This window comes from Pseudorasbora parva, chromosome 20, assembly GCF_024679245.1.
Source record: "Pseudorasbora parva isolate DD20220531a chromosome 20, ASM2467924v1, whole genome shotgun sequence".
Taxonomy (NCBI): Eukaryota; Metazoa; Chordata; class Actinopteri; order Cypriniformes; family Gobionidae; genus Pseudorasbora; species Pseudorasbora parva.
The window spans coordinates 631,856-657,861 of NC_090191.1; the positions used below are offsets into that span (position 1 = coordinate 631,856).

General features: G+C 38.5%; 1 protein-coding gene across 1 annotated transcript in view; it reads right to left on the reverse strand.

Moving 5' to 3' along the window:
* Window positions 1-26,006, reverse strand: part of LOC137049938 (NACHT, LRR and PYD domains-containing protein 3-like) — a 112,766-nt gene that overhangs the window by 60,056 nt on the left and 26,704 nt on the right. Inside the window, exons 2-6 of the mRNA XM_067428681.1 lie at window positions 15,208-15,285; window positions 14,986-15,132; window positions 9,368-9,409; window positions 6,933-8,748; window positions 6,611-6,784 (exon numbers count right to left, since the gene is read on the reverse strand). Coding sequence (XP_067284782.1) covers window positions 6,611-6,784; window positions 6,933-8,748; window positions 9,368-9,409; window positions 14,986-15,132; window positions 15,208-15,265 — 2,237 coding nt within the window. The 5' untranslated portion in view covers window positions 15,266-15,285. The remainder of the gene's footprint in view (window positions 1-6,610; window positions 6,785-6,932; window positions 8,749-9,367; window positions 9,410-14,985; window positions 15,133-15,207; window positions 15,286-26,006) is intronic.

The window sequence follows — 26,006 nt, forward strand, 5'->3', positions numbered from 1 at the left end:
TGCCTCAAACTGATCGATTGTGTTACCTAAGCTCACAAACAGTGAACATAAAATTGATATTATTGCCGTTGTAGCGGGTAATATCCCAATTCAGGATTGATAATGTACACTGAAAAAAGTATAACATTAGTGTTGTTCGTTTAATGTGTATTTTCCCATTGAAATAGCTTAAAATTGTTAATTTTTTCAGACCCATCCAGCCAGGCTCTGAGACAGAACAACAAGGAACATTGATAAGGTAAGATAAAATTTGTCTACCGTTAACGTTTTTACCTCAAGTATATCTGACGGGCCTTAATTCTGGCCGTAATTAGCGCTAACGCTTGATAGCGTGTAAATTAATTTTTTAAGATAGCACTGGAAATGTTCGCAATCTTCATTCAAACTATAACGTTCAGTTATTTTAGCCCCCCATTGGGTGGGTGAGTAATAACGTAAATGCATGCAAACTATCTAAATGCATTTTGTGGTGGCATTGACCTAGCCTGGTTTTACCAGACTCTCGTACATTTCATTTGTACATAGAGTCTGGCCACTCTCCATTGACAAGGGTTTATTTCCGCGAAGGCGGGTACTCTGTTTAAGTTTAAAAAAATTGGATCTGCCCTGAGCCACTCTGGATCTGCCGTAACCAATCGCTATCGTTTGGTCGTGACGTATGTCATGCGCCCTTCGCCTGTTTCACTCATGGAAATCCGCCAAAATAAAAGTGCACATGTGCATGCCACCTCAGTAATAAAACTATAGGATAAAACCTAAAACTCGTGCATTCGGATTGTGATTTATTCACGTCATGGTGGAGACGAGAGTTCTGTGATCGGGAACGCGGTGCACACGTGGTCCATAACATCATTGTATGCTGTAAATAAAATGTCATATGCTTGGTATGATAATAAATGCTGCTATAAATAATGGACCAATTCAAATGTTTAAGTGCTTTTATTTTAATTTGTTTGAGCGGTGATGAAACATATTGCTCTTCTAAATACTTGCCAGCATTTTAAGGAAATACAAGTCTAGAAATGCATCCTAATAACAGCAAAGCAACCGTATGGTGTTCTGCAGTGGTCAAAAATGATTACAAACAGTGAATTTTGAAGTGATATATTGTTGAAAACTCAGAGATGTGGATTCGGACAGCTATTACATCAACACGACCTTGCGTTTGTCAAAAGCAGTCGGTAACTCAGCCAGGGATTTTTATGCGGGTGGTGAGAGACGGACGGCAATAAAATAACTGGCCAGTCCCTGTAACTTAAATGATGGCAATACCTTCCGACCCCACGAGAAACAGTTACCGTCCGAATAGCTTCAGCCGACTCCTTCATCACTAACGAAGCGATCTGGGAAATCAAACTTTTCCCGAATTTACCCTGTTAGAGGGCCACAACATCATGGCCACCAACAAACCCCAGCAAAGACTGTTATTGCTCCGGCTTTAACTTCTGGATATTCGGCAGCGCTGCCACAATGCAATGAATGGTTTAGTTTGCATCTTTCTCCGCCGCCATTACTGAACTACATCAACGTCATCTTTCTCAGCCACTCCCTCTGTTCGCTGATTGGACCGGTAAAAATTTGTTCGGAGAAAACCTAAGACTACACAGCAGTCCCAGACGTAGTACTGAAGGAAAATGAAAATTGAGCAGAAGTACGTAGGAGGGAAGAGCCAGGCTAGCATTGACCGTGTCAAGGGAAAGAAAATAGTGTACAATAATGTACAATAACATTACTCGAAACAAGTGCAGTTATAGCCTACATAAGCTACAATATTTAATGCTTAACTTTTATTAGACTGCAGTTCAAAAGAAAATCTGCCGCTGCAGATTCTCAAGGGTGGCTGCACGAGCTCTGATGACGACACGGCTGAGCAACGATTGGCTGGAATCACCGCATAACAGCGATCACGTGTTTTGTGTTCATTCTGAATCCTTATGTTACACTAATGCTCACAAATCATATATTTATAACATTAAAACCTCTTTTCATGTTGTCGTGATGTTATATTGGCATGCTTATCAAACTAAAACTGATAAAAACTTTATACCACACTTCATTGATAGTGTAGGTTTATATGTTGAACTTTATTTTAGTCCAAACAGACACTTTATTAAGCAAAACATAAAGTATTGAATGGAAAGGTCTTCTTAATGTATAATGTGTATTTGAGAAATATTGGATTTATTTAACTTCCGCTGTGATAAAGTATGCAAATATAGCTTAAGCGTCACTGTGGGAAGCAGAAAGTGTCCGACTTCACGTCTCCGTTTGCAGCTCCTCCCCGCCTGCACTCGGCTACTCTCACCGATCGCATGTTTCCAGCCGCAGCGGATGTCCAACACACCGGTGTCCCTTGTTTGCTCATTAGTCTTGCGTGTATAAATAGGCCTCATGTTTCCACTGTCTCTTGTCTAGAATTGTTTGTGTAATTCTACTGTTGGTAAGTTCATGCGTGTCAGTCAAGTTAAGTCCAAGTTTGGATTGTATGCAATAAAACTGCACATAGGTTCAACTTTCCTTAAGTGGACTTCGGTGACAGTAGTCTATAGCTCATATTTTCCTAATGTCTTAAACATGGTATCACAATGTGGATGGGAATGTGCATGGAAATGATATGCAGATGACAGTATGCATAGTAAAACTAGGCGTACGCTCCATATATGGTTAATTCAGGGAGAAGACTGGGTGGAGATGCACCGCACAATCTTCTGCAGTTTTAAAAAGGTAATTTTGCACAGGTTCTGGTGTATGCATGGTTTTATAAATCTAAAAACGTTTGTACATATACAAAATCTAGCTTTTGTGTGTACAGTACATACTTTTAGGATAAAATCAACTATTTTATACATGAGGCCCCTGGGCTGCATATTTGCGCTTAACACAGTGTATTCAGGCCCAGGGGTGGGAACGTTGGTCCAGAAGGGTTACTCTCTTGCAGAGTTTAGCTCCAACCCTAATCAGGGTCTTCAGGATTACTAAAGTTACAGGCAGATGAGTGTTTTTTTTTTTCAGCGTTGGAGCTAAACTCTGGAAGAGAGTGGCCCTTCTGGATCAATGTTCCCCACCCTGCTTTAGCCATTAAAATGTTATGAAGAACTTAAATAAGCACAAATAAATCAAGGTCAACTCCTGAGAGTTATGTTTATAACTCATCTGTGCATTTGTGAACTGACACAGTTCAACTCACTGACTCAATGGTCACAGCGGTTCTAAAGTTATCAACACACTGAATCTATCCTACTAAGGACAGGCAAGAACCAGAAGTAATACGATCCTCTGAGCACGGTGTGTAGAGGATTTGACTGATGAAATGAAAATAAAGCTACTATAATAATCAAATGCACAAGAAAACAGAACATGTTTTAAAAGTGTTATTATGAGATGAAACCATGTTCAGTGAAACAGACTGTAAGAATTATTTAATGAAAACAGGACTGATTTAATCTTTGGCCTGAATGGTAAGCGTCATGTCTGGAGGAAACCAGGCACCGCTCATCACCTGGCCATTACCATCCCTACAGTGAAGCATGGTGGTGGCAGCATCATGCTGTGGGGATGTTTTTCAGCTACAGGTACTGGGAGACTAGTCAGGATCGAGGGAAAGATGAATGCAACAATGTACAGAGACATCCTTGATGAAAACCTGCTCCAGAGCGCTCAGACTGGAGCGAAGGTTCATCTTTCAACAGCACAATGACCCTAAGAAAAAGAGGAGAGCCCTTGACGGGGTTGCCAGGTTTTCACAACAAAATCCGCCCAATTGCAACTCAAAACTGTGTTAAAGTAGCCCAATTCCGCATGAAAACCGCGGACTTGGCCACACTGGATCGCAGTTTGTGCGCCACATTACCTTTTATTTTAACCTAAATAAGAAAGCCATTGTCAGTTCGTTTGTCAGTTGGCAGGCAGTTTTGGTCGCTTTATTAAAAGTTGTTGCTGTGTGCAGTGTGTAAAGTAGGGTTGGGCGGTATGACGGTATATTCCGTGACCACAGAATAAAATGTCTACCGTTACAGATTTTTCTATTCTGTTGTTACCGTGAAGTTTAAAATAGTGGGCGTGGTTAACCTCACATGTTGCGCACCGGGACGTGAGAACAACTGAGAAGTTTCACATAAGCATATATAAGAAAAAAAACATGGAGAAAGATAAGCATGCTGATAAAGAAATCCCACAAACCAATCCTGAGCAGCAGGAGGAGGAACTTGTTGTGAAACGAGGCACGAAATCAGTGGTATGGACTTGGTTTGGGTTTACAAAGGCTGACAAAGAGCAGAAAAATGTGATTTGCAAACTGTCACGCGAATGTAACCGTTAGCCACGGTAGCACGAGTAACTTGTTTTATCATCTAAAGATGATGCCAAAGCATGTCAAAGAATACAATGAAAGCCAACAGATGCGCTCCGCATCAGGTGTTCCATCAACCTCTGGTGCTAAAAGCAAAAAACAAACACTAGTTTGGCCGAATCATTTACCAGAGGCACTCCATATGACAAAACCTCACGCAGATGTAAAGAAATAATGCAAGCCATTACAATGGAGTGTTTAGATTCTGACATGTTCCCCAAATATTTATATTTTTATACTTTCTGCAAAATTTGTTTTATGTTACTGAAGTTATATTTATTTAATTAATTTATTTATTTATTTCAATGCTCTGAGAAAGTATTAATAATCTGTTCTGATATTAATAAAAAGTCTGTTCTCTTTAAACTACACACGTGGCCTATTTATTGTTATGGTGAGGTTGATCTAAAAGTTCACGCATTCACTACTAATGCTCTAAATAAAAGAAAAAATAATAAAATAAGATGAGAGAGCCTCTTCTTTATTTTTAAAGTGGTATTCAATATATTAAGAAAGTCCCTTTTGTTGATTTACCTGAAAAATTATTATTCTGTGATATATACCGCTACCGTGAAATAAAATTATTCCGTTAAATGATTTTTTGGTCATTCCGCCCACCCCTAGTGTAAAGGAAAATAAAAATAGTTTTACCCTCCTGCTGACTAGTGTCTCGTGCCCCTCCCAACCCATTCACACACACACACAGATGATTCGACTATCAGTCGACCATAGAGAGATTCGACAATTCTGATTTGAATGTCTAAATCCTTAATCGGGGACATCCCTATATCAAGCAAAGGCTGTGAATTATTATGTATATGTGATTTTTGTGTGTGTGTGTGTGTGTGTGTGTGCGTGTGCGTGTGCGTGTGCGTGTGTGTGTGATTTTAAAAATATATATATTTAATAAATTTGTAAAAATGTCAAACCAACTTCTTTCATGTTGTCATTATGAGTTATTGTTTGTTAAAATGAGGTAAAAAATAATGAATTTAATCCATTTTGGAATAAGGCTGTAACATAACAAAAGGTGGAATAACTAAAGCTCTGTGAATATTTTCCGGATGCACTGTAACTGAAAATGCTCACTCTGCTCTGTGCCACTGGACACATTTTGTGAAACACTTTAATTTCGATTTTAAATAAGCAGCAATTGCTTGAATGGTGGGTTAATGGTGGGTTATTGAATGGGGGATAGTTCACTTTGAAATTAAATTTTGATGTTTTAGCTAACCTCATGGGCATCCGAGATGTAGGAGTATTTGTTTCCCCAGTAGTTTCAATTTTGATCATTTTAGGTCAAACCGTTCTTGTCTGTGCCTCACATAATGCAGGTCTATGGTGACCACCTCAAAGAGCATACACAGAGAAGTCCAAATTAAACAATCCCCCATCGTAAGTACACACTGATGGCCTAAGACACGAAACGAGTGGTTTGCGTGAGAAAACGAACAGTATTTATATCGTTTTTACCTCTTGTACACCACAGGAAACATGCACGCGCGCCCTCGGATCAGTCGAACGTAATGGTGTGTATGCTCTTTGAGGTGGTGACCATAGACCTGCATTATGTGAGGCACAGACAAGAACGGTTTGACCTAAAATGATCAAAATTGAAACTACTGGGGAAACAAATACTCCTACATCTCGGATGCCCATGAGGTAAGCTAAAACATATCAAAATTTAATTTCAAAGTGAACTATCCCTTTAACAACGACTAGAAAAACAAAACTAATCCTCTGCATGTTCCCTATTAGCATTGGGTAAGCATGCAAAATATTGCGGAATAGGTGGAATTTACATGTTGCTTTAAAACCAGATCTTCCACCATCGTTTAGTCAAGAGTGAAGGTGAAATTGGCAAAGCGAGGTCAAATCTGATTCACGAAGTACTAAACAGACGCTTTCAGTTTTTAATTGTAAAAAATAATATTTCGGATTTCATGGTGTCTGCGAGGCATCTTTCTGTGCAAGCTTTTCGGCTTTGTGTCAGTCAGCACAAGTAATGTATTGAGATCTTTTCTGTGGTTTATTGTGCTTAATAACTCTCTTTAAAAGAAAGGATGTCCCACACTTTATTTTCTCATTCATGCATGGTCTTTCTTGTGAAATATGAAACCAGCTTATCTGCCTTTTTTTCTTGGAGAAAACGCCACTGATGTATTCATACTACAATATAGACTGGGGAAAATGTCTGCTTGTCAGTTATGAAAAAGCTATTCATCCACATATTTTAACATAGTAAAAGAATGAATGTCAAACCTCAGTATGTTCAGTCGACAGTGCGCACTCTTCAGTCCATCCGAAAGAAGCTTTACTCCTGAATCCTTCAGGTGATTGCTACTCAGGTCTAACTCTTTCAGATGGGAGTCTGATGATTGTAGAGCTGAAGATACAGTTTCACAGCATGTTTCATCAAGACCACAGCCGTCAAATCTGCCAAAACAGAACATTAACCCAAATTATTTTCTGATGGTCAGTGTTTTGCATAATCAGCCAGACATTTCACACAATATTTTGACATTCAGTTGTTTAGCCATGTAGAGTTAAACTTGATTAAACAGTGATCAGTGAAATTACTCACAGGGCTTTTCTGCAGCATCTTACAGCTGGAAGGAGTTTTGTGTAGTCAGCTTGTGATGACGTGAACCTCTTTGGGTTGAACTCGTCCAGCACCTTCTCTGACATCAGCAGTACATAGGCCAGCACCGTGCACATTGAAGATGAGAGTTTTCTTCCTGTATGTGCATCTGAACTGATGTATCTCTGGATTTCCTCATATAATGAATGATCCTGGAGCTCAAGTAAGCAGTAGAATAGGTTGACTGAAGCTTCATCTGAGATGTCCATGTGTAGTTCTTGTTTAATGTATTCAGTTGTTTTTGTGATGCTCTCTCTGGTGTCTTTAGTGTGTGTGAAGAGGCCTTTGAGCAGATTTTGACTGGATTCCAGTGAAATTCCCATCAGAAACCGCAGGAACAGGTCCAGATGTCCTCTCTGACTCTGCATTGCTTTGTCAGTGGCCCTCCTTGTTAAGTCATGAAATTTGACATTTCTAAAGAAGAACTGTAACTTTTGTATGACTGTAGTTTTTTCAAAGAAAAACTGAAGCTCCTGCGTGTTCTTGTTCAGGTAGCAGAGGAACACATACACTGCAGCGAGGAACTCTTGAACACTCAGATGCACAAAGTAGAAGACCTTTTTTTCATAAAGTCCATGTTCCTTCTTAAAGATCTCAGCAATCATTCCTGTGAACTCAGTGTCTTTACTCACATCAATACCACATGCTTTCAGGTCTTTCTCATAGAACACAATGTTTTCCTTCTTCAGCTGTTCAAAAGCTAGCTTGGCTAACTTTAATATCATTTTTCTGTTTGACTTTAAGAGCTTTTTTTGTCCTCTTTCTGCTTTTCCATCATATTTCTGGCTCTTCATGTCCATCTGTATCCGCAGGAAGTGTATGTACATTTCAGTGAGTGTTGTGCTGATGTTCTCTGTATTGTTTGTAATGAGAATATTCTGAAGTACTGTGGCCGTGATCCAGCAGAACACAGGAATATGGCACATGATGTAGAGACTACGAGTCGTCTTAATGTGCGAGATGATTCTGGAGGCCTGAGTCTCATCTGTGAATCTCTTTTTGAAGTACTCCTCCTTCTGTTGGTCAGTGAATCCTCGCACCTCTGTGAACAAACCCACATACTGAGGAGGGATCTGATTGGCTGCTGCTGGTCGTGAGGTCACCCAGACGAGAGCTGATGGAAGCAGCTTCCCTTTGACCAGACTTGTGAACAGCACATCTACAGATGATCTTTTCTCAGCGGTGTTCAATGTTCTGCTTTCAAAATTCAAAGGCAGATGACTCTCATCAAGTCCATCAAATATAAATGCTAGCTTGCGTTTTTTATATAAATTTGATTTCTCCAGACCCTCCAGTTCAGAATAAAATTCCAGCAGAAGCTCATGGAGACTAAAATCTTCATTTGTCATTATGTTAATCTCTCGGAATGGAAGCAGGAACACACAGTCTATATCCTGATTGGCTGTTCCTTCTGCCCAGTCCAGGATGAATTTCTGCACAGAGACAGTTTTTCCGATGCCAGCGACTCCCTTAGTCAGCACAATCTTCTCCTCATTCTTTTCCTTTAATAATGTAACTATATCATTGCATTGGATTGGTTTGTCATGTGTTGTTTTTTGTTTGTTATTGAAAGCATCATCAATCTTCATAGTCTCATGTTCCTGATTAACATCTTTCATATCCCCCTCTGTGATGAACAGTTCTGTGTAAACAGCCTTGAGATTCACGTCATTTTCTTTCTTGCACTCAAAAATACGCTCTGCATTCTTCTTCATCTTGGTTTTGTGAGTTTCCAAGAATTTTTTCTGAATCAAATCCTCTGTTATAAAAGATTGGTGTAAGTAAATAAATGACAAAGCTTTCACATCAGCATTATCTGATGATCAGAAAATTGATTCAGCATATTGTAAATAAATTACTGTTGAAAGTATTACAGCCCAAGGCCTCAGATCTTCCATATTATTCACTATAATTCATCTTGATAAATATATTATACATGTGGAAGGGAATACCCTTAAGCATTAAAATCAGAATTGTCATCCAAGCATCATATTTTTTGTAATGCCTAATATGTAAACTCAGTACAGAAGACATGGTTGGAGGAACAACTGGCAGTGAATGCTCTAGTTCTTGTATATAAGGTTTACTGCTCACAGTTAACCTCTGTTCTTACATTAATGCCCATTAATTCTGTACATTAGGCCCCTGGACTGGTGTCCAAATTCAAAATACTTCCAACCTGTTTAAATCATTTCTGAAACACTTTAAACAGACTAGTACAGACTGACACTGAGCAATAACCAGATCACGTTCCTGACAAACAGTGAATGAAGATAACGGGTGAAAATAAACAGACTAACAGTAACAGATGTGTAACTGAATAAAAGCTGAAAACCTGGCGCTCATGTCTATTAGTGTGAACACTGTTGAGACTGTACCTTGCTCTTCTGTGAGTTTCTCTGCGTGTTTCTCTGCTGTCTCTGGGAGAGAGGAGAAAGAAACAAATGAGAACAATATACAGATATACAAAAATAAATTACTGAAGCTAAAGCTTGTTTGCCTATGAAAAACGTGACCATAGAATGAATAGTGAGATTTAGCAGCCTAATACAGTCCTCCCTTTATTCTCTTGAGTGTTATATAAGTCACCATTCACTTCATTATGTTCAGCCACTATAGAGAATATGTATGATTGAAATGTCATGTAGCCTCTTTTGTATTTTTCCATAACTGCAGTGAAAACAACTCCTTGTATGTTTCTTTTCCTCTTATTTCTAGCCAGCTTGTTCCTGTTTTTCGTTGTTCAAGGTTATATTCCATATTTGTTATTTCCAACTGTGAAATAATTCTGTCACATTCACGTTAGTTAGTGGCGATTCTTCCCACAGCTACGTAGATGCAGACCATAGACAGCATTGAAATTAGACACAATATATGTATACTTTCACACTTTTATTTTAGAACACTTGACAATTATCTAATCAAAATATGTTACAGTGACGATAAAACTGAAATCGAATCAACGACTTTATATAAAGGGACTTTGATTGAATGCATTTCTGATGTACGTTTCTGTCGGCTGCATGACAAAACAGTTTTCGTTCTCATGTCACAAGCTTTAAATATCCAGCTGGATATAAACTAATGCAAAAAGATGGTAAAAAAAAAAAAGCCATGACATTAAACATTTATATCTGGCTTGCTTGTGTTTTTGTCACATTGTTTTAACAGCTTGAGGAACTAATGTTGGCATCCTCTCAGCCTCGACAGCATTAATGAAGCATCTAGTCAACAGATGAATTACTTTACAGTGATAGGAAAACTGTCACGGGTTAATGGCTTAGAAAGCACATGATAAAGGAGACATTGATAGATGCAAAGAATTTAATCAATATAACAAACTCAGAAGGTTCACAACCACATTCAGACAAACAATAACCGACGAGAACTGAACAGAATGAGGTGTATGAATACACACAGTAACCGAGGACACTAAACAGGAACAGCTGGGCAGACATTAACTGTTGGAGCCATTAATGAGTCTATGTCATTTTCTTTCACACCACTAGAGGGTGCACAATGCATTTATGTTGTCAATCCAGCATAGAAGTGTGTGCAAAGAAGGTCAAACAAACTTTTTGACTGTATGTGATGTACCTGAATGGATAGGCTGATGAAATGGTTAAATGAACTAATCTTTCGTTGTTGTTTTTTTGTGTGTGCTTTTGTTTGGTTTGGAAAGAACACACAATAAATGGATTGGAATATTCAACTTTACATTGAAATTAATGGACATTGCCTTTAGTTTTTAAATTCGTTCAAGAAACACACTCAAAACCAAGACTCTAAAAATAGAGCAAACACGCGCCTTCATTAACTAATCAGACAACATAGCAACTAATGAGATCTAATATAGAAACGAAAAAAAAACAAAAACAGAACAGAATTGTCACAAAAACATGTACTGTAGTGTATAACACACTGGTTTGTTGTCTATAATTTAAATCTGATTTTGAAGTGTCTGCTCTGTGCAGCACAAAGCAAAGCCTCAAGTGTCAGACACTACACGCTGTGAAAATGTTTTGTTGGTTTAACTTAAAAAAGTAAGTAACCTGGTTGCCTTAATTTTTAGTTTATTGAAATTAAACATTTTCATAAACTAAAAAGTTGATACAATGAATATATTGGTTTAATAAATAGAAACTCAAAATATGATTGTATCTGAACCACATAAACATTTTTGATAAATCATGAAAATGGCACAATTTGCCATGTTTCACTGCATCATCACAAATAAAACGCACACAATTATCCAATATGCTTACAAAATCTTTTAATAATATGGCAATGCTTTAGATTGCGGCCCGGAAAGTACTGCATAATAATTTACAGCATAACTTTCAGTAATTATAGTGTAACTATAAAGTAAGTAGCCTACTTGTAGGTATAAGGGAACAATATGTAACATTTGACTATCAGGAAAATTAACAAATCATTTATACTGTAAGTATTGTTTAATTAAGGGGTAATTATCTGTGTAGTTACGGGGTAAGTATGAATGTGTAAGTTAAAGTGGCTATTGTTCCCCTCTTGTTTCATGTAATTACAGGGTAAGTACAATAAAAACACAAATACAATCTGATATCACTCAGACATATTTATTTGAAAAGAAACTTAGAGACACTTCTTCTTCTTCTTCTTCTTCTTCTTCTTCTTTTAAAATAAACTTTTAATTTCAAAAGATAACATCCTGACAGAAAGAGGCATGTTTTGTCCCTTTCTCTTTCTTTTCTTGTTCCTCTTCTTCTTTTTCGTTATTTCCATTGATGGATCTTAAAGCTACACTGTGTGATATTTCCCCCCATCTAGCGGTTGAAATGGTATATGAATAGTGAATAATAGTTTCTGTTCCTCTCAATTCTGATTTCATTTTAACTCCTACGGTGGCCGATTTAGTCCAAGATTAACACGGCAATCCCCCTCTTCACATTCGGCACGGTGCCATCGAGTGTTAAAACATGAAAGGCGAAGCTTGAATTTATGGGTATGTCCCTCTTTGGCTACTGTACTTTCAAGATGGAGGAGCAACATGGCGACCGGCATTCGAACCTCTCACCCGTATGTGTTTCCAATGGTATATTATAAACTTACGAGAATACTTTATTACTTGAAAGAAGTAAATATACATTAATGAGCACATATATTTTTGAAAGAACTAAGTGTTTTTAGCTAAGAATAAACTAAAAAAGTTACACAGTGTAGCTTTAAGAGGAATCCCATGTCTTTTGAAATTTAGCATTATTATTTATTTAAAGAAAAAGTATTACTCCAAGAAAGGCTGTCATAATTTAGTAATTGTTTCATATCCGATCAGCTGTGACCAGTGCGTGCATGAGACGCTTCAAGCTTTCATGACGTTCTCATGCGCATTTCATCTAAAACACAGGCGAGAACTGGCATCTTGTCTTTTAGTCTTGTTTGTTTCTAATTGTTATTATCATGTATTATGTTATTGTTTGTATAGTGTTGTCAGCATAAAAAAATAATTTAAAAAACGACAGCATCAGACATCCGCATGACCAGAGTTTTTCGGCGTGCACACGTCACGCTTCAAGTTACGTCAAGCGTGAAATCAACCCTCGCATACACACGCAGATGACTGCTGGTCGGAAGCGATATAGTCTATAGTTACATTTTTTAAAAAAATATTGTTATTTTTCTTATAAACACTTATCGTTTAACTTCAGAAGACATTGATTCATCCATTGGGTTCGTATCGATTACTGTATATATTACTGTATGTGCTGTTTGATGCCTTAACTCTTCGAAACCCAAATGAGTTTTCATTAGCAGAGATTATTTATTTATGTATATGACTTTTTTCTTTATTTAGAATAAAGTCATATACATCTCGGATGGCATGAGGGTAAAAGACGAGTAAACGGTGAGGACATTTCTGCTTGTACTGTATTTTCAGTGTAACATTTACAGAATACTAGCTAGAGACATGTGGGATTTTCTTCTTAAGATTCATTTGTGGCAAGGACGAAAAAGAAGAGGAACAAAACGAGGATCAGGTTTTTTAAGTTTATCATGTTCACTGTCGTGTTTTGTCGTGCACTTCCTGGTTTTGTCTTGTGTTCTATTGTCATGTGACTCTATGACCTCATGTGTTCCTGTGTCATGTTGTCATTGGTTTATGAGTTGATCATTGTTCACTGGTGTCCCTTGTCGTGTCATTAGCCCTTGTGTATTTAAGCCCTCATGTTTGCTATAGTCTTTGTCTGTTATTGTATGTTGTAACCCATGGGTGGTGAGTCTAAGCTAAGTCTGTTTATGTCTAGTCAAGTTTGTTCAAGTCTTTGTTTTATATTATGAGTTATGTTAAGTTTTCAATAAAGTACACTTGGGTTCTCAACCTTGTTGCCTCAGTGGAAATAGTTTGGTAATTTGCCTGATAGTTACCCCTTTATTCCCCTAATATTACTCTGCTCTGTGAAATACTTGATTCTGATTGGTCAATCGGGCATTCCAGCGGTATGTTATTCCCAGCTAACAACCGCTCATCCGGGCGCTACGAGTTATCTTGACCGGTACTACTTCTGTGCTTAATGCTGGCGCCATCTTGTAACAGCCATGAGTTACAATGAAAGACTTCAAGGCGGGTTTCCTTTATAAAGTTTTAAATATGGATATTTTTCTTACACAAACGCATCGATTGGAATCAGAAGGCTCTATTAACCCATTGGAGCCGCGTGGAGCACTTTATTTGACGGACAGCTGCATTTTTTATGGACTTCAAACACAGCTCCAACTACTGCTGGGATTAACGTTAGCCTGGACTTTTTAAATATAACTCTGATTGTATTTGTCTGACAGAAGAATGTCATAAACACCTATAATGACTTGAGGGTGAGTAAATCAGAGGCTTGGTTTATTTATGGGTGAACTAACCCTTTCAGCATTCATTCTCAACATTTAGCACAAAAGGCTCAAAGCAGTCTGGAACTGTTTTTCTCCGCGGAAGCTTTGGGTAAGAGCTAATAAAATATTTAATCTCAAGACAATATTTTGTGTCTAATAATTATTTATTTGAGACTAGTAGGCGTGTAATAAGCGGGATAATGTCCACCCAGCCGGTTGTTATCTCAGAATAAACCCCTTCAGAGTGACGCTCCGCTTCGCGTCGGGGTCCTGATCACTCTGGAGGGGTTTATTCTGCGATAACAACCGGCTGGGTGGACATTATCCCTTACTTGTTCCCATATACCTACACATACTTACTTTATAGTTACACTATAATTACTGGAAATAATGCTGTAAATTCACTTAAATTATGAAGTACCGGTACTTTCCGGGCTGTAATCTAAAGCGTTAACAATAATAATTGAATAAAGGTTGTCGATTCTCAAATTTTTTTATTGTATTTACTCAAATTTTATATTTTAATGAACTCAACATTTTAAGGCAACCAGGTAACTGATTTTTTCTTTTTTCTTTTTTTTACAGTGCAGCAACGGACAATGAAATCATCGAGCAAGCACATGCTTGCTTGCAGTCTGTGTTCTGCCGACTTTATTTTGTAGTAAGTAATGGATATGCTTTGAGAAAATGTATCAGCGTTAAAGTATACATTATATTTAGGAAATGTAGGTGAGTAAAAGTTAACAGAAAACTCATGTAAAGTACAGCTTCTACTGAGAAAGCACTACCTAAAGGAGACACTGTTTTTCTGAAGCTTATATCTTTTTATATCTGTACATTCTTACAACACAAATGTCCTAAGCATGTAAATTGTTATTCGATTAAAGTCAGGAATTTCTCTTGGTGATTAAATAGTTATCTTCATATTCATTATAGTAGTGAACATCAGCTCGGCAGGCGGACAAGACACGTCAGTGTATGTATTACAAACGTCAAAGCAAGCATTTTGAAATCAGAATAAAGAATAAATCTTGTAACCTCAAATAGATTCTCGAAAAAATACTCAAGTACTGTAACAGAGTATTATTATTTGTTACATTACACCACTGAAGCACAGCTATAGCGACAGTACCGTGTCCTGCATGTCCTGCAGTGTTGTAGTTGAAGATCACTGGGCCTCTGATGTTGTTTCCAGCGAGTACAGGAGCATTTACATTGGCTCCCGTCTGAGCTTTCAGATCAACACAGACTCCAGTGTGAGCCCTGCTGCTCATCTCTACTGGAACAGAGTCAGAGATTAATCACATTTCCTAAAGGACAACTTTAACATTACTGCTATTCTTTCCTTCATTACCTTTCTTGTCTTCCTCCGGCTCATCTATTGTGTCACGATGCTGATCTGCAGATGCCATCGTCCTTCACTGACTCACCGCTGCTGGACATGAAGAAAACGGTTTAGCTGTTATCAGGCACTTTATAAAAATAAATGTTTAAAAAAAAGTTAATAAAATATAGTCACAAGCGGCCATTATAAACTAAATGACGAGTTATTTAAAGGGGTGATGAATTGAGAAATCAACTTTCCCATGAGCTTTTGATATATAAAAGGTCATGGTAATATAAGATTATCCTGTAAGTTTCAGAGCTGAAAACTTCCTTGTTAGTAAAAGAAAAGCTTTTATAGACACCAGTGCCCAGAAAACGATTGTGGTACTGACGTCAGTGCACGACGAAACACCGCCTCTCCAGAATAATAAGCACGTGTAGTTCATTAGCTCTGCCCACCGACTCATTGGATCAAGCTAGCCAGCAGCAATAAACAAGCTGAGGAAGATAGCAAGATATTGTGGAAGAACGGAGTCGCTGCATAAGCTTCCTTCCGATCCTAATATTAGGAATGAGTGGTTGAACTTTATTTTTAATGAAATTCCAGCTCAGATGTTTTGCGAGCCCTATCAGAATTATTCCGGTTGCCGCTTTCAAAACAATCCCTCGTGTGAACTGACATTGGAGCTGAAGCTCATTAAATATGCAAATCTTCTCCAATCCTAGCCGTGGGCGTTTACTTCCAAGGCTCCATTGCGGCACGCCCATCAAAACCCAGTGTTCAGGAGAGAGCCTCAAAACCAGTGTAGAAAATAGCCTATTTCTTATTAGCAGAGGTGGGAGTAAGTCACACATGTGCAAGTCACAAGCAAGTCTCAAGTCTTAACCTTCAAGTCGCAAGTCATTCCAAGTCATTTGTTGTGACAATCAAGTCAAGTCAAGTCGCTCTTTATGTCAAGCAAGTCACTGGCAAGACATACAAATGTTCGATGATTTAACTGAATTTATATATTAAAATTAGCTACAACTACAGTAGTTATATGGACTGTGAGAGTTTTATTTGCAACAAAAAAAATGCAATATGCATTTCTACCCAAAAAAGGTGTCCACATACAGCTGAGTATTTAAAGGGTTAGTTCACCCAAAAATGAAATGTATGTCATTAATGACTCACCGTCTCACCCCCGTTCATCTTCATCTTTTAAGATATTTTATATTTAGTCTGACAGCGTATCTAAGTGTATGCACACTTTACTCTCCATGTCCAGAAAGGGAATAAAAACATCATCAAAGTAGTCCATATGAGACATCAGTTAGTTAGTTCGGATCGCGTGTCAAACTGCTGTAATCACGTGACATTGGTGATCCGAATCATGAATCAATACACTGATTCATAACTGTTTGAATCTTTATTTGAGGTTTAAAAACAAACCTGGAAGAGAAGCCAATGCTGAATAAAGTCGTAGTTTTTGTTATTTTTGGACCCAAATGTATTTTGGATGCTTCAAGAGACTCTAATTAACCCACTGATGTCTCATATGGACTACTGTGATGATGTTTTTATTCCCTTTCTGGACATGGACAGTATAGTGTGCATACACTTGCATACGCTCTCAGACTAAATATATAATATCTTAAACTGTGTCTGAAGATGGGTGTGGAACATTAGGATGAGTCATTAATGACTATGGGCGTCGCTAGGCCCTTTTTAGGGGGGCTTCAGCCCCCCTTAACTTATGCCTCAGCCCCCCTAAAAATGCGATTAACCTTTAAAACATATGAAACTGGCGGCAGGCTTATAGGCTTCGTCCCGTCTTTTAGTCTGTCTGTGTGTTGAGTTCTTCAATTTGCTGCCGCAGCCGCGCCGAGCAGAGCGCACGTCAGAAGCATAGGGGTGTGTCTGAGTGTGTGTGTGTGTGTGTAAATCTGAGCCTCATTGGTCTGTCACCGCTCGTCAATGTCAAAATATTTGAGAAAACCAATCAAATCAGAGTAGGCGGGTCATGTGAAGCGCCAAGATCGAGTTCTCTTTCGTGCTTGAACGAACAATAACACAGAATTAAAGCTGCGAGCAGCGATGACGGGCCCAAGCCGGGGGCACCGCCACCCCAGTGGCATCAGCTTAAGGCCGGAGACACACTGCAAGCGTGGCGTTTCTGCTGCGTGTCAGCCGCGGGGCGGCTGCGCGGCGTTTTCTCTGTCTTTGCACACCAGAAGCGTGTCTGACGCGGCGCTGCTGCTGCTGGGAAGCCCTATACTTTATGTTAAATATAAATATATTGCCTATTGATACAGCAAAGACAACGTCGGCAGTAGCCTATTGACTATACATATATATGGTATTGACGGCAAAATAGGCTACAGAATATTTCGTTCTGTATTGACAGGTTTAATATTTCAAAATCGATAATTATGTAGTTTTTTATTATTACAAGTAGGCCTATATCTGCATTTATGTTAACCTAAAGACTTTCAAACATGAAAATGTCATTTATTAATATGTATTCGTGTCAAAATGGCATATAAACATCTTTTCCTATGTTGTTTTGCCTAGAAACGCTTCCAACACGCTCGCGTGTCACGTGAAAAATAGGCGTCTCTTCTATTTGAAGCATGCACGCGTTTTCCGCGTGGCTGACACAGGCAGTATGCAAGCGCTAACCGGTTAACATGGGAGCCGAAATAAAAACGGACACGCCACGCAGCCGAGACGCTCACGGCACGCTTGCAGTGTGTCCCCGGCCTAACTGTGCACAGCAGGCCAATAGGCATTTAATATGGGAAAAAAATAAATAATGGGACTATGTCAAAGTCATTAGTATTCACCTCATTAACTGCAGCAACTGGTGCTGCTATGACCAGGAACCACAACAGTCACATCTCTGAGATCAATTACATTTTATTCATTAATTTTATGTCAGATGATGTCAAATCTCAATTTCAAAATGAGTGCAGAATACTGTCCAAATGCTGATGTTTTATTATCCTTACACTTCTCTTAAAAACAAATTAAGCCAAATCATAGAGGCCGCAACAATGATTTCAATATCAGTGTCAGGTAAGAGTAATATCCGTGCATATAATTTATGGAAGAATAAAATCATGTGAAATTAATTTTTTTATCCATTTGAATTCTATCAATAAATAATTAGTTTAAAGAGGTGTCATACGTGATCTTTGCAAACACAGCACATGACCTTCTTTAAAGCCCATGTTATAGAAAACAATTTAAAGTATTAGGATGGGGGAAGGAAGATGGCATTGTAGGGCTAACGCGTCTTTTGACGAGCTCCTGTGACATCTGTTAAGTAATTCGATCAATTTATATTTTCACTCAGTGAATTCATTCTACTCGGTCAGATGGTCATTGTGCCATGTCTTTAGATCAGTATTTCTCGAAAGGATCAGACAGAATGCCTAAAGCCAAAAAGATTACGTCGAAAAGTCCTAATATCGGTGGTGACGAACAGGTTGCTAACAACGTTATGCACCATGAGAGCCGCGAGGAGGAGAGTCCTAACTCCAATTTTGCTCAAACCTTGGACAAATTAACTGATAACATTACTAAGGTAATAGATGAGAAAGTAAATACTGTACTATCCGCGATAAACGATCAAACAGTCCAATTCCAAGCCTTAGTAGAGCAAGTGAGCCAGGCGGAGGAGCGAATCGCCGGATTGGAGAATTCAACGGAATCCCTGCAAATCACGGTGGCCGATCTAAAAAAAAAGTGAACGAAATGTCAGAGCACATTGACAATCTGGAGAACCAAGGGCGCAGGTGTAATTTGCATCTAGTTGGTTTGCCAGTGGGAACAGAAGGCGGAGATCCATTGCATTTCTTTAAAAGGTGGCTGCCCGATTACTTGAAGATTGCAACAAAAACAGGACGGATCAAGCTTGATCGTGCTCATCGCTCTTTGGCCCCATTACCAGGGCCTAAGCAACGACCCAGACCTGTCATCGTAAAGTTCCATAACTTTACGGACAAGCAGCGTGTGTTGGACGCAGCTCATCGCGTTGGCATGGATCCCGAAAAGAGCGCTGACGCAGGTCCTAGGATTTCATTCTTCAACGATTATTCTGCGATGGTGATTAAGAAACGCAAAGCTTTCAACGATGTCAAGAAACGACTGCAGAACCCTTACGCAACAAAAATATATTTCTCAATATATTAGATGACAATATATTTCTCAATATATTAGTTGACAATATATTTCATGTGTCTCCATATATTGTGAAATTTACATGGTAATATATCATATGATATATTATATAATAATATATTATATATGCAAGTTATATATTGCAATATATGGGAAAATACTGCAATTATTGCCGTTTTCATATATTGACTAAATACATATCATTATACTATTCAATATATTGCTATGTATATTGAAATATATCCTACAATATATGAAATTATATATTGGAAGAGTCATTGTATATATATGTAAATATATATGTAAAATTATATGAGATAATATACCTCAATGTACTGGATAATATAATCAGATTTATATGGGAACATATGTCTTAAATATATTGATTTATATTACATAGTATATAATTATCATATATATTGTATACATGGTAAATATGAAATAATCTAATGTACACTGTCTGTCATATATTTTAAAATATAACAGATTAAAATATAATATAGAAATTAGGGCCACGACTCGATTAAACAAAATAATCTAATTAATTAGAGGCTTTGTAATTATTAATTAGAGGCTTTGTAATCGCATTTTAATTGCATATAAATATTTGACCTGAGAACAATGAGAAGTAATTTTTCACATGTATTTTTAGTATCCCATTGAATAATGACTGAATACATAAGCTTAATCAACAAAATATTGTTTATTTATTTCAGTCCAGCAGACCAGTGCATATTTGCCAGTTTAGCAAAAGCATGTTTGTGATATTTGAGGCTCGATGTGCTGCGGTGATACGCTAACTCCTTGTTGTATAGCTTGCACACAACCATGCTCTTGACGACGCTTCCATTCTTTCATTTTTTAAAACAAAATTTCCCATCCACGGGGCCAAGCAAAGCAGTCTCATCAGCTTCTTCGTTCCATAGCTTCGTTCATCTTCACATGGTTCGTTGTTGTCGTGACTCCGGAGCGCTAGTTGGTGTTCCAGTATAATTGGTCCGTCGAAACTCATTCATTGAAAAACGTTCCGCGGTGCAAAAATAAGTGTGGTAAAAAACCCACACTTTTTTTTTTTTGCGTAATTAATTAACGCGTTAAAGTCACGTAATTAACGCGTTAAAGTCACATAATTAATTAATCCTAATTAACGCGTTAAAGTCCCGGCCCATAATAGAAATATTTTCTAAATATAGAAAATATATTGAATGTCATGCACCATCTGATTTGGGCTATTGTTAATCAACCTCTGTAAACATATGCAGGAGCTTGCTTAACTCACAAAAAATACTTTGTTTCAATAAACATACATGAAATAATTCAGTTTTGTTTGTATATCAATGTATTTTAATATATGAATCAATATATAGCAATAGGTTGTCCATCCATATATTGCTATATATTTTCAAATATATGAGGAAGTTTCTGATACATTGAAATATATTTTCTAATGTATTGCAATATAAATTCTAGTATATTGCAATATATTTTTGTTTCGTAAGGGAAGATGAAGGTTGAGTATGCCCTGCTGTATCCTGCAACTCTGAGGCTGACCATCAACGGGACAGTGAAGCGCTTCTCATCGACAGATGATGTGTCTGCTTTCATTGACAGCCTGGCCTAGCTTGGAAAATCTTCGCAGGCAGTTATGATACATGATCAAAATAATTTTCTGAGTGAAGAGGTATCGTGTTACTGATAGCGTGAGATTTGTGTTTACCCTATGTTTAAAGATGTGAGGGGTGTTTGGGGGGGTAGGCAGTTGCCTGCAGAGGATAAGAGTAACAGTTCTTCCTGCATGTTTAGCAGGTTTGTTCCCTTCTATAGTTTTCTATGTTTCATTTCATTTTTGTTTAAAGCTCCGATTTTTTAAGCACACTCACAGGAATGAATTATGTGACTATTATGTTTGCACTGATGCTGAGTATAGTATTGAATGTCTAGAGGACTTAGGATTTGTACATGGAATATTCGAGGTATCCATAACCCTATAAAACGGAGAAAGATACTTGCTTTTTTGAAGAAAGGAAATATTAGAAATTGCTCTTTTACAGGAGACTCATTTGAATGATGTAGAGCATTTAAAATGACAACAGGGTGTTTTTGGTCAGGTATACTTCTCTTCTTTTACATCTAGAAGTAGAGGTGTTGCTATTCTCATTAAACGTAATTTGCCATTTAAAATGTTAAACTGCACTAAAGATAGGGACGGTCGCTATGTTATTATTGAAGGCATCCCAGATAGCAAAATTGCTCTGGCCCAGATCCGGCCCACACTTTACACTTTCATCTGGCCCACTACCCGCGTGGAATGATGGCACTTGGGCGGTCCGCTCCCGTTTGCCAGATTTAGGCCGCAATCAAGCCATAGCAACGCCGCATGTCAGCCATGAACAAAACGCATGAAGCAGAACTGGCCCACATCTGGGCAACAGTTCATTTGAATTCTGGCCCAGATCCGGCCCAGATTTAATACCTTGCTTTGGCCCACATACCACGTGGAATGATGGCACTTGGGTGGTCCACTCCTGTTTGCCAGATCTAGGCCACAATCAAGCCATAACAACGCCGCATGTCAGCCATGAACAAAACGCATGAAGCAGAAATGGCCCACATCTGGGCAACAGTTTATTTTAATTCTGGCCCAGATCCGGCCCAGAAGTAATACCTTGCTTTGGCCCACATACTGTGTGAAATGATGGCACTTGGGCGGTCCGCTCCTGTTTTCCAGATTTGGGCCACAATCAAGCCATAGCAATGCCACATGTCAGCTATAAACTAAACACATGAAGCAGAAATGGCCCACATCTGGGCAACAGTTTATTTGAATTCTGGCCCAGATCCGGCCCAGATGTAATATCTTGCTTTGGCCCACATACTGTGTGAAATGATGGCACTTGGGCAGTTCGCTCCTGTTTGCCAGATTTGGGCCACAATCAAGCCATAGCAATGCCACATATCAGCTATGAACAAAACGCATGAAGCAGAACTGGCCCACAACAGTTGCCCAGATGTGGGCCAGTTCTGCTTCATGTGTAGGTATTAGATCCGGCCCAGATCTAATACCTTGCTCTGGCCCACATACCACATGGAATAATAGCACTTGGGCGGTCTGCTCTTGTTTGCCAGATTTGGGCCACAATCAAGCCATAGCAATGCCACAGGTCAACCATGAACAAAACACATGAAGCAGAAATGGCCCACATCTGGCTAACAGTTCAATTTAATTCTGGCCCAGGTCTGGCCCATATCTAATACCTTGCTCTGGCCCACATACCGTGTGAAATGATGGCACTTGAGTGGTCCATGGTCCACTTATGTTTCCCAGATTTGGGCCACAATCAAGCAATAGCAATGCCACATGTCAGCCATGAACAAAACACATGAAGCAGAAATGGCCCACATATGGCTCACGGTTAAATTTAATTCTGGCCCAGGTCCGGCCCAAATCTAATACCTTGCTTTGGCCGATATAAACCAGAGCTGACCCTAATGTGGGCCACAGTTGGTCTTTTACACAATCCTCATGTGGCCCACATGCTGTTTGCCAAATCTGGTCCACAATCAGGCCATTGCACAATTCAAGTTACCTTTCTTTGTTAATGCTTTATAAAGTTTCAAAGCAGATTTAAAGGAATAAACATGAAAATAATTATTTAATTATTCAAACAGAGTTAAATTCTGCAGTAAAGCAGCCCTAAAAAGAAAATAGTGTCACAGCTGAAGTCAGGTCAGTGTTGATTCAGTTCTGTTCAATAACTGTGTAAGGTTCATCAGTTATGAAATCAGTTCAATTTGCTATAAAGCAGCTTTGCAGAAAACATGATCCAGCGCAGTTCAGTTCTCCTCCAATAGCATCAGTGCAATTAAATCAATATTATATAGACATTAGAAATACCATAGACATTTTGTAATTTTTGCTGCCAATGATACAAAAAAATTGTGCTTAGAAACAGTCTCTCTGACAGCGTGCACATGTCGTCAAATGAGGTGTCTTTCACTGCTTACTGCACTTTAGCAGTTTAAAATCCCTTGTTTTTTAACCATAATGCTTAAAAATGCAGGCAGATGATAACATTTCAATACCACACAAGCAGAACAGCAACGTAACTACGATAGAGATGATGGTCCAAAATCAGTAGCAGTTGATACATTTCTACCAGTTAATCATATATACCAGTATATAGCCCACCCCTATTGTAGAATATTAAGCGTCCCAAACTAAGCAAGCCTAAGGCGACAGTGGCAAGGAACCCAAAATCCATCAGGTGACAGAAATGGAGAAGAAAAAACCCTTGGTAGAAACCAGGCTGAGTTGGGGGACCAGTTGTCTCTGGCCAACGAACATGGTGTGAATATGATTCAGGCTGCATTACAAGTCAGACTATGGATTGCAATAATTCAGAATATTTCATCTAGATCCACCAGCTTGAAGATCAGGATACAACATGCCGACATGGAGTTGAAGCTGGCCTTAGGGGTCTGTGCAGAGGACAGAGGATCTGTGTTGATGGCTGTTAGCAAGTTCCTCACAGGGGATTCGTCTCTAGGAGTTGTCTAGTTGACATGTTATCTGTTGACATTTAGGGCTGCGTTGATGTCTAGGTGCAGGTCCACCATCTGATCTGGATTTGGAGCAGATCCAGCTGACAATGGTAACCTCGGGATAAGAATGAAAGATTGTTAGCAAAGAATACACCAAATAAAACCATTACTGTACCTTATCGCTGCCATATTTATATAAAAATGTGTATGTCACTTTTATGTATATAGATTATAACATCCTAAACACTAAAATTAGGGTTTTATTGACATGATTTATTATTTTGTGCAAAAAATACTGAAAATTTGGCTTCCCAAACGTTGATTTTAATCGTGTCTGGATTTACTTTCAGTGCAGAAACAACTGCTGATCCTTGTATCATTTGGTTAATTTCTACAATTCAGAAAGATCAAACAGATCTTAATAGGGCTGGACGATATGACGAAATATATCGTCTGGACGATAGAAAATGTCTATCGTTTTATATAAGGCTCTATCGCTTACGCCACGATAAGGCGTTTATGGCAGAATTTTACGTCAAGATGCACCTCACGCCACGGCATGCCCATGCAATACATAAACGCGCTCCCTCTGTCTCTCTATCGCTCTCTCACTCACACACACACACGCGCTGCAGCCTCCCTTCCACTCACGTCACTTTTTTAAAATCCCCCACAGCGCGAAACACGAGTCCCGCAAACGCGCCGCAGAGGAGCTTGTTTGTAATCAGAGGACAAATGGCTCCTTAGTTTCGAAATGGTTTGGGTACAAGGTGATCGCGTTGAAAATAAAGGCGTTTGTCCAGCCTTAGAAGCTCATTTGAAACATTGCCGCGGCTCATTTAAGAAAATGACAGCTCCGAAGAGACGCCGCTTTAGTTTGAGGTAACGTTACTGCTAACAATAATAAAGAAAGACGATCAACACCTTATGTGTTACCACTGAAATGAAGATGTAATATATTTCCAAATGTAAGCCCATCTTAAGCAAAATGCACGCTTCATACTGTCGTCTGCTCTGGCTCTAACCTCGAGTGTTTACTTTTTGCAAACCTTGTGAGCGCCCAAACCCAAACGCTGTGACCTCGCGCCAAATGTTTTTATTGGTTTATTAAGTACAAACAGGCGAGTTATGAAAAATTGAGTGCGAGGGATATGTTCAATCACACAAAAAGATTTTGGAATGAGACGGCTAATTGTAGTAGCGTTTAGTCCACTGTCTATAATAGCCTAATTTAGAGATCACTTTTTTTTAACCGACAACTTTGATCGGTTAACGTTGATACGGTCAGCCATCGGTCAAACGTTCATCGGTAAACATCCCTAGGCAGGTGTTAACTTTACTAACAGTCTTGCTTTAAAAAAGGTTCTAAATAAAATAAAAATGTAGTCCATACTACCTTTATTTTTTTTGTATATCATTTCAAACTGCATTTCCACATTGCCATTTTGTATAGACTATTCATAAACTGAATTAATAGAAAGGTTGCTATATCGTTATGTATATCGTTATCGGGATATCAAATGAGCTATATCGGGATATGAAATTTTGGCCATATCGCCCAGCCCTAGATCTTAATATTAATCTGCACAAGCGACAATCAGGTCAGTTTTGGGAAAGATCTTGGGACATGTGGTCTTCACCTCACAGCCGGTAGGGAAAAAATCGGGATAGGACTCAGAAATCATGTTCATGGAAGTGATTATTAACGTTTAGGGGTGTAACGATACACTCGTCACGATTAAATATGTATCTCGATTCTGAACTCCCGACACGATATGTATCCCGATACGATATGTATCCCGATAAGCCGAAATAAAGTTCTTATTTTTATTTTGTACTTTTTTATTGTTATTATATTATTTGTGTATTATTATCAGGACCCACAAATATTCCCCCATTGCATTATTATTAATTATATTTAACATTATGTTTTGTCATTGTATGATTCTATGTAATGAGATTATTAATGTAATAGTGTCACTGAAACTCTGTAAATTAAAAAACACAAATTACTCACACTTTCAATGCAGGCAGCATTGCTCATGCTCGCTATGTCCTGCTGTTCCTGCTATTAATGCAGTATAAGAATGAACCATCTAAACTGCTTTGAATAATCATAC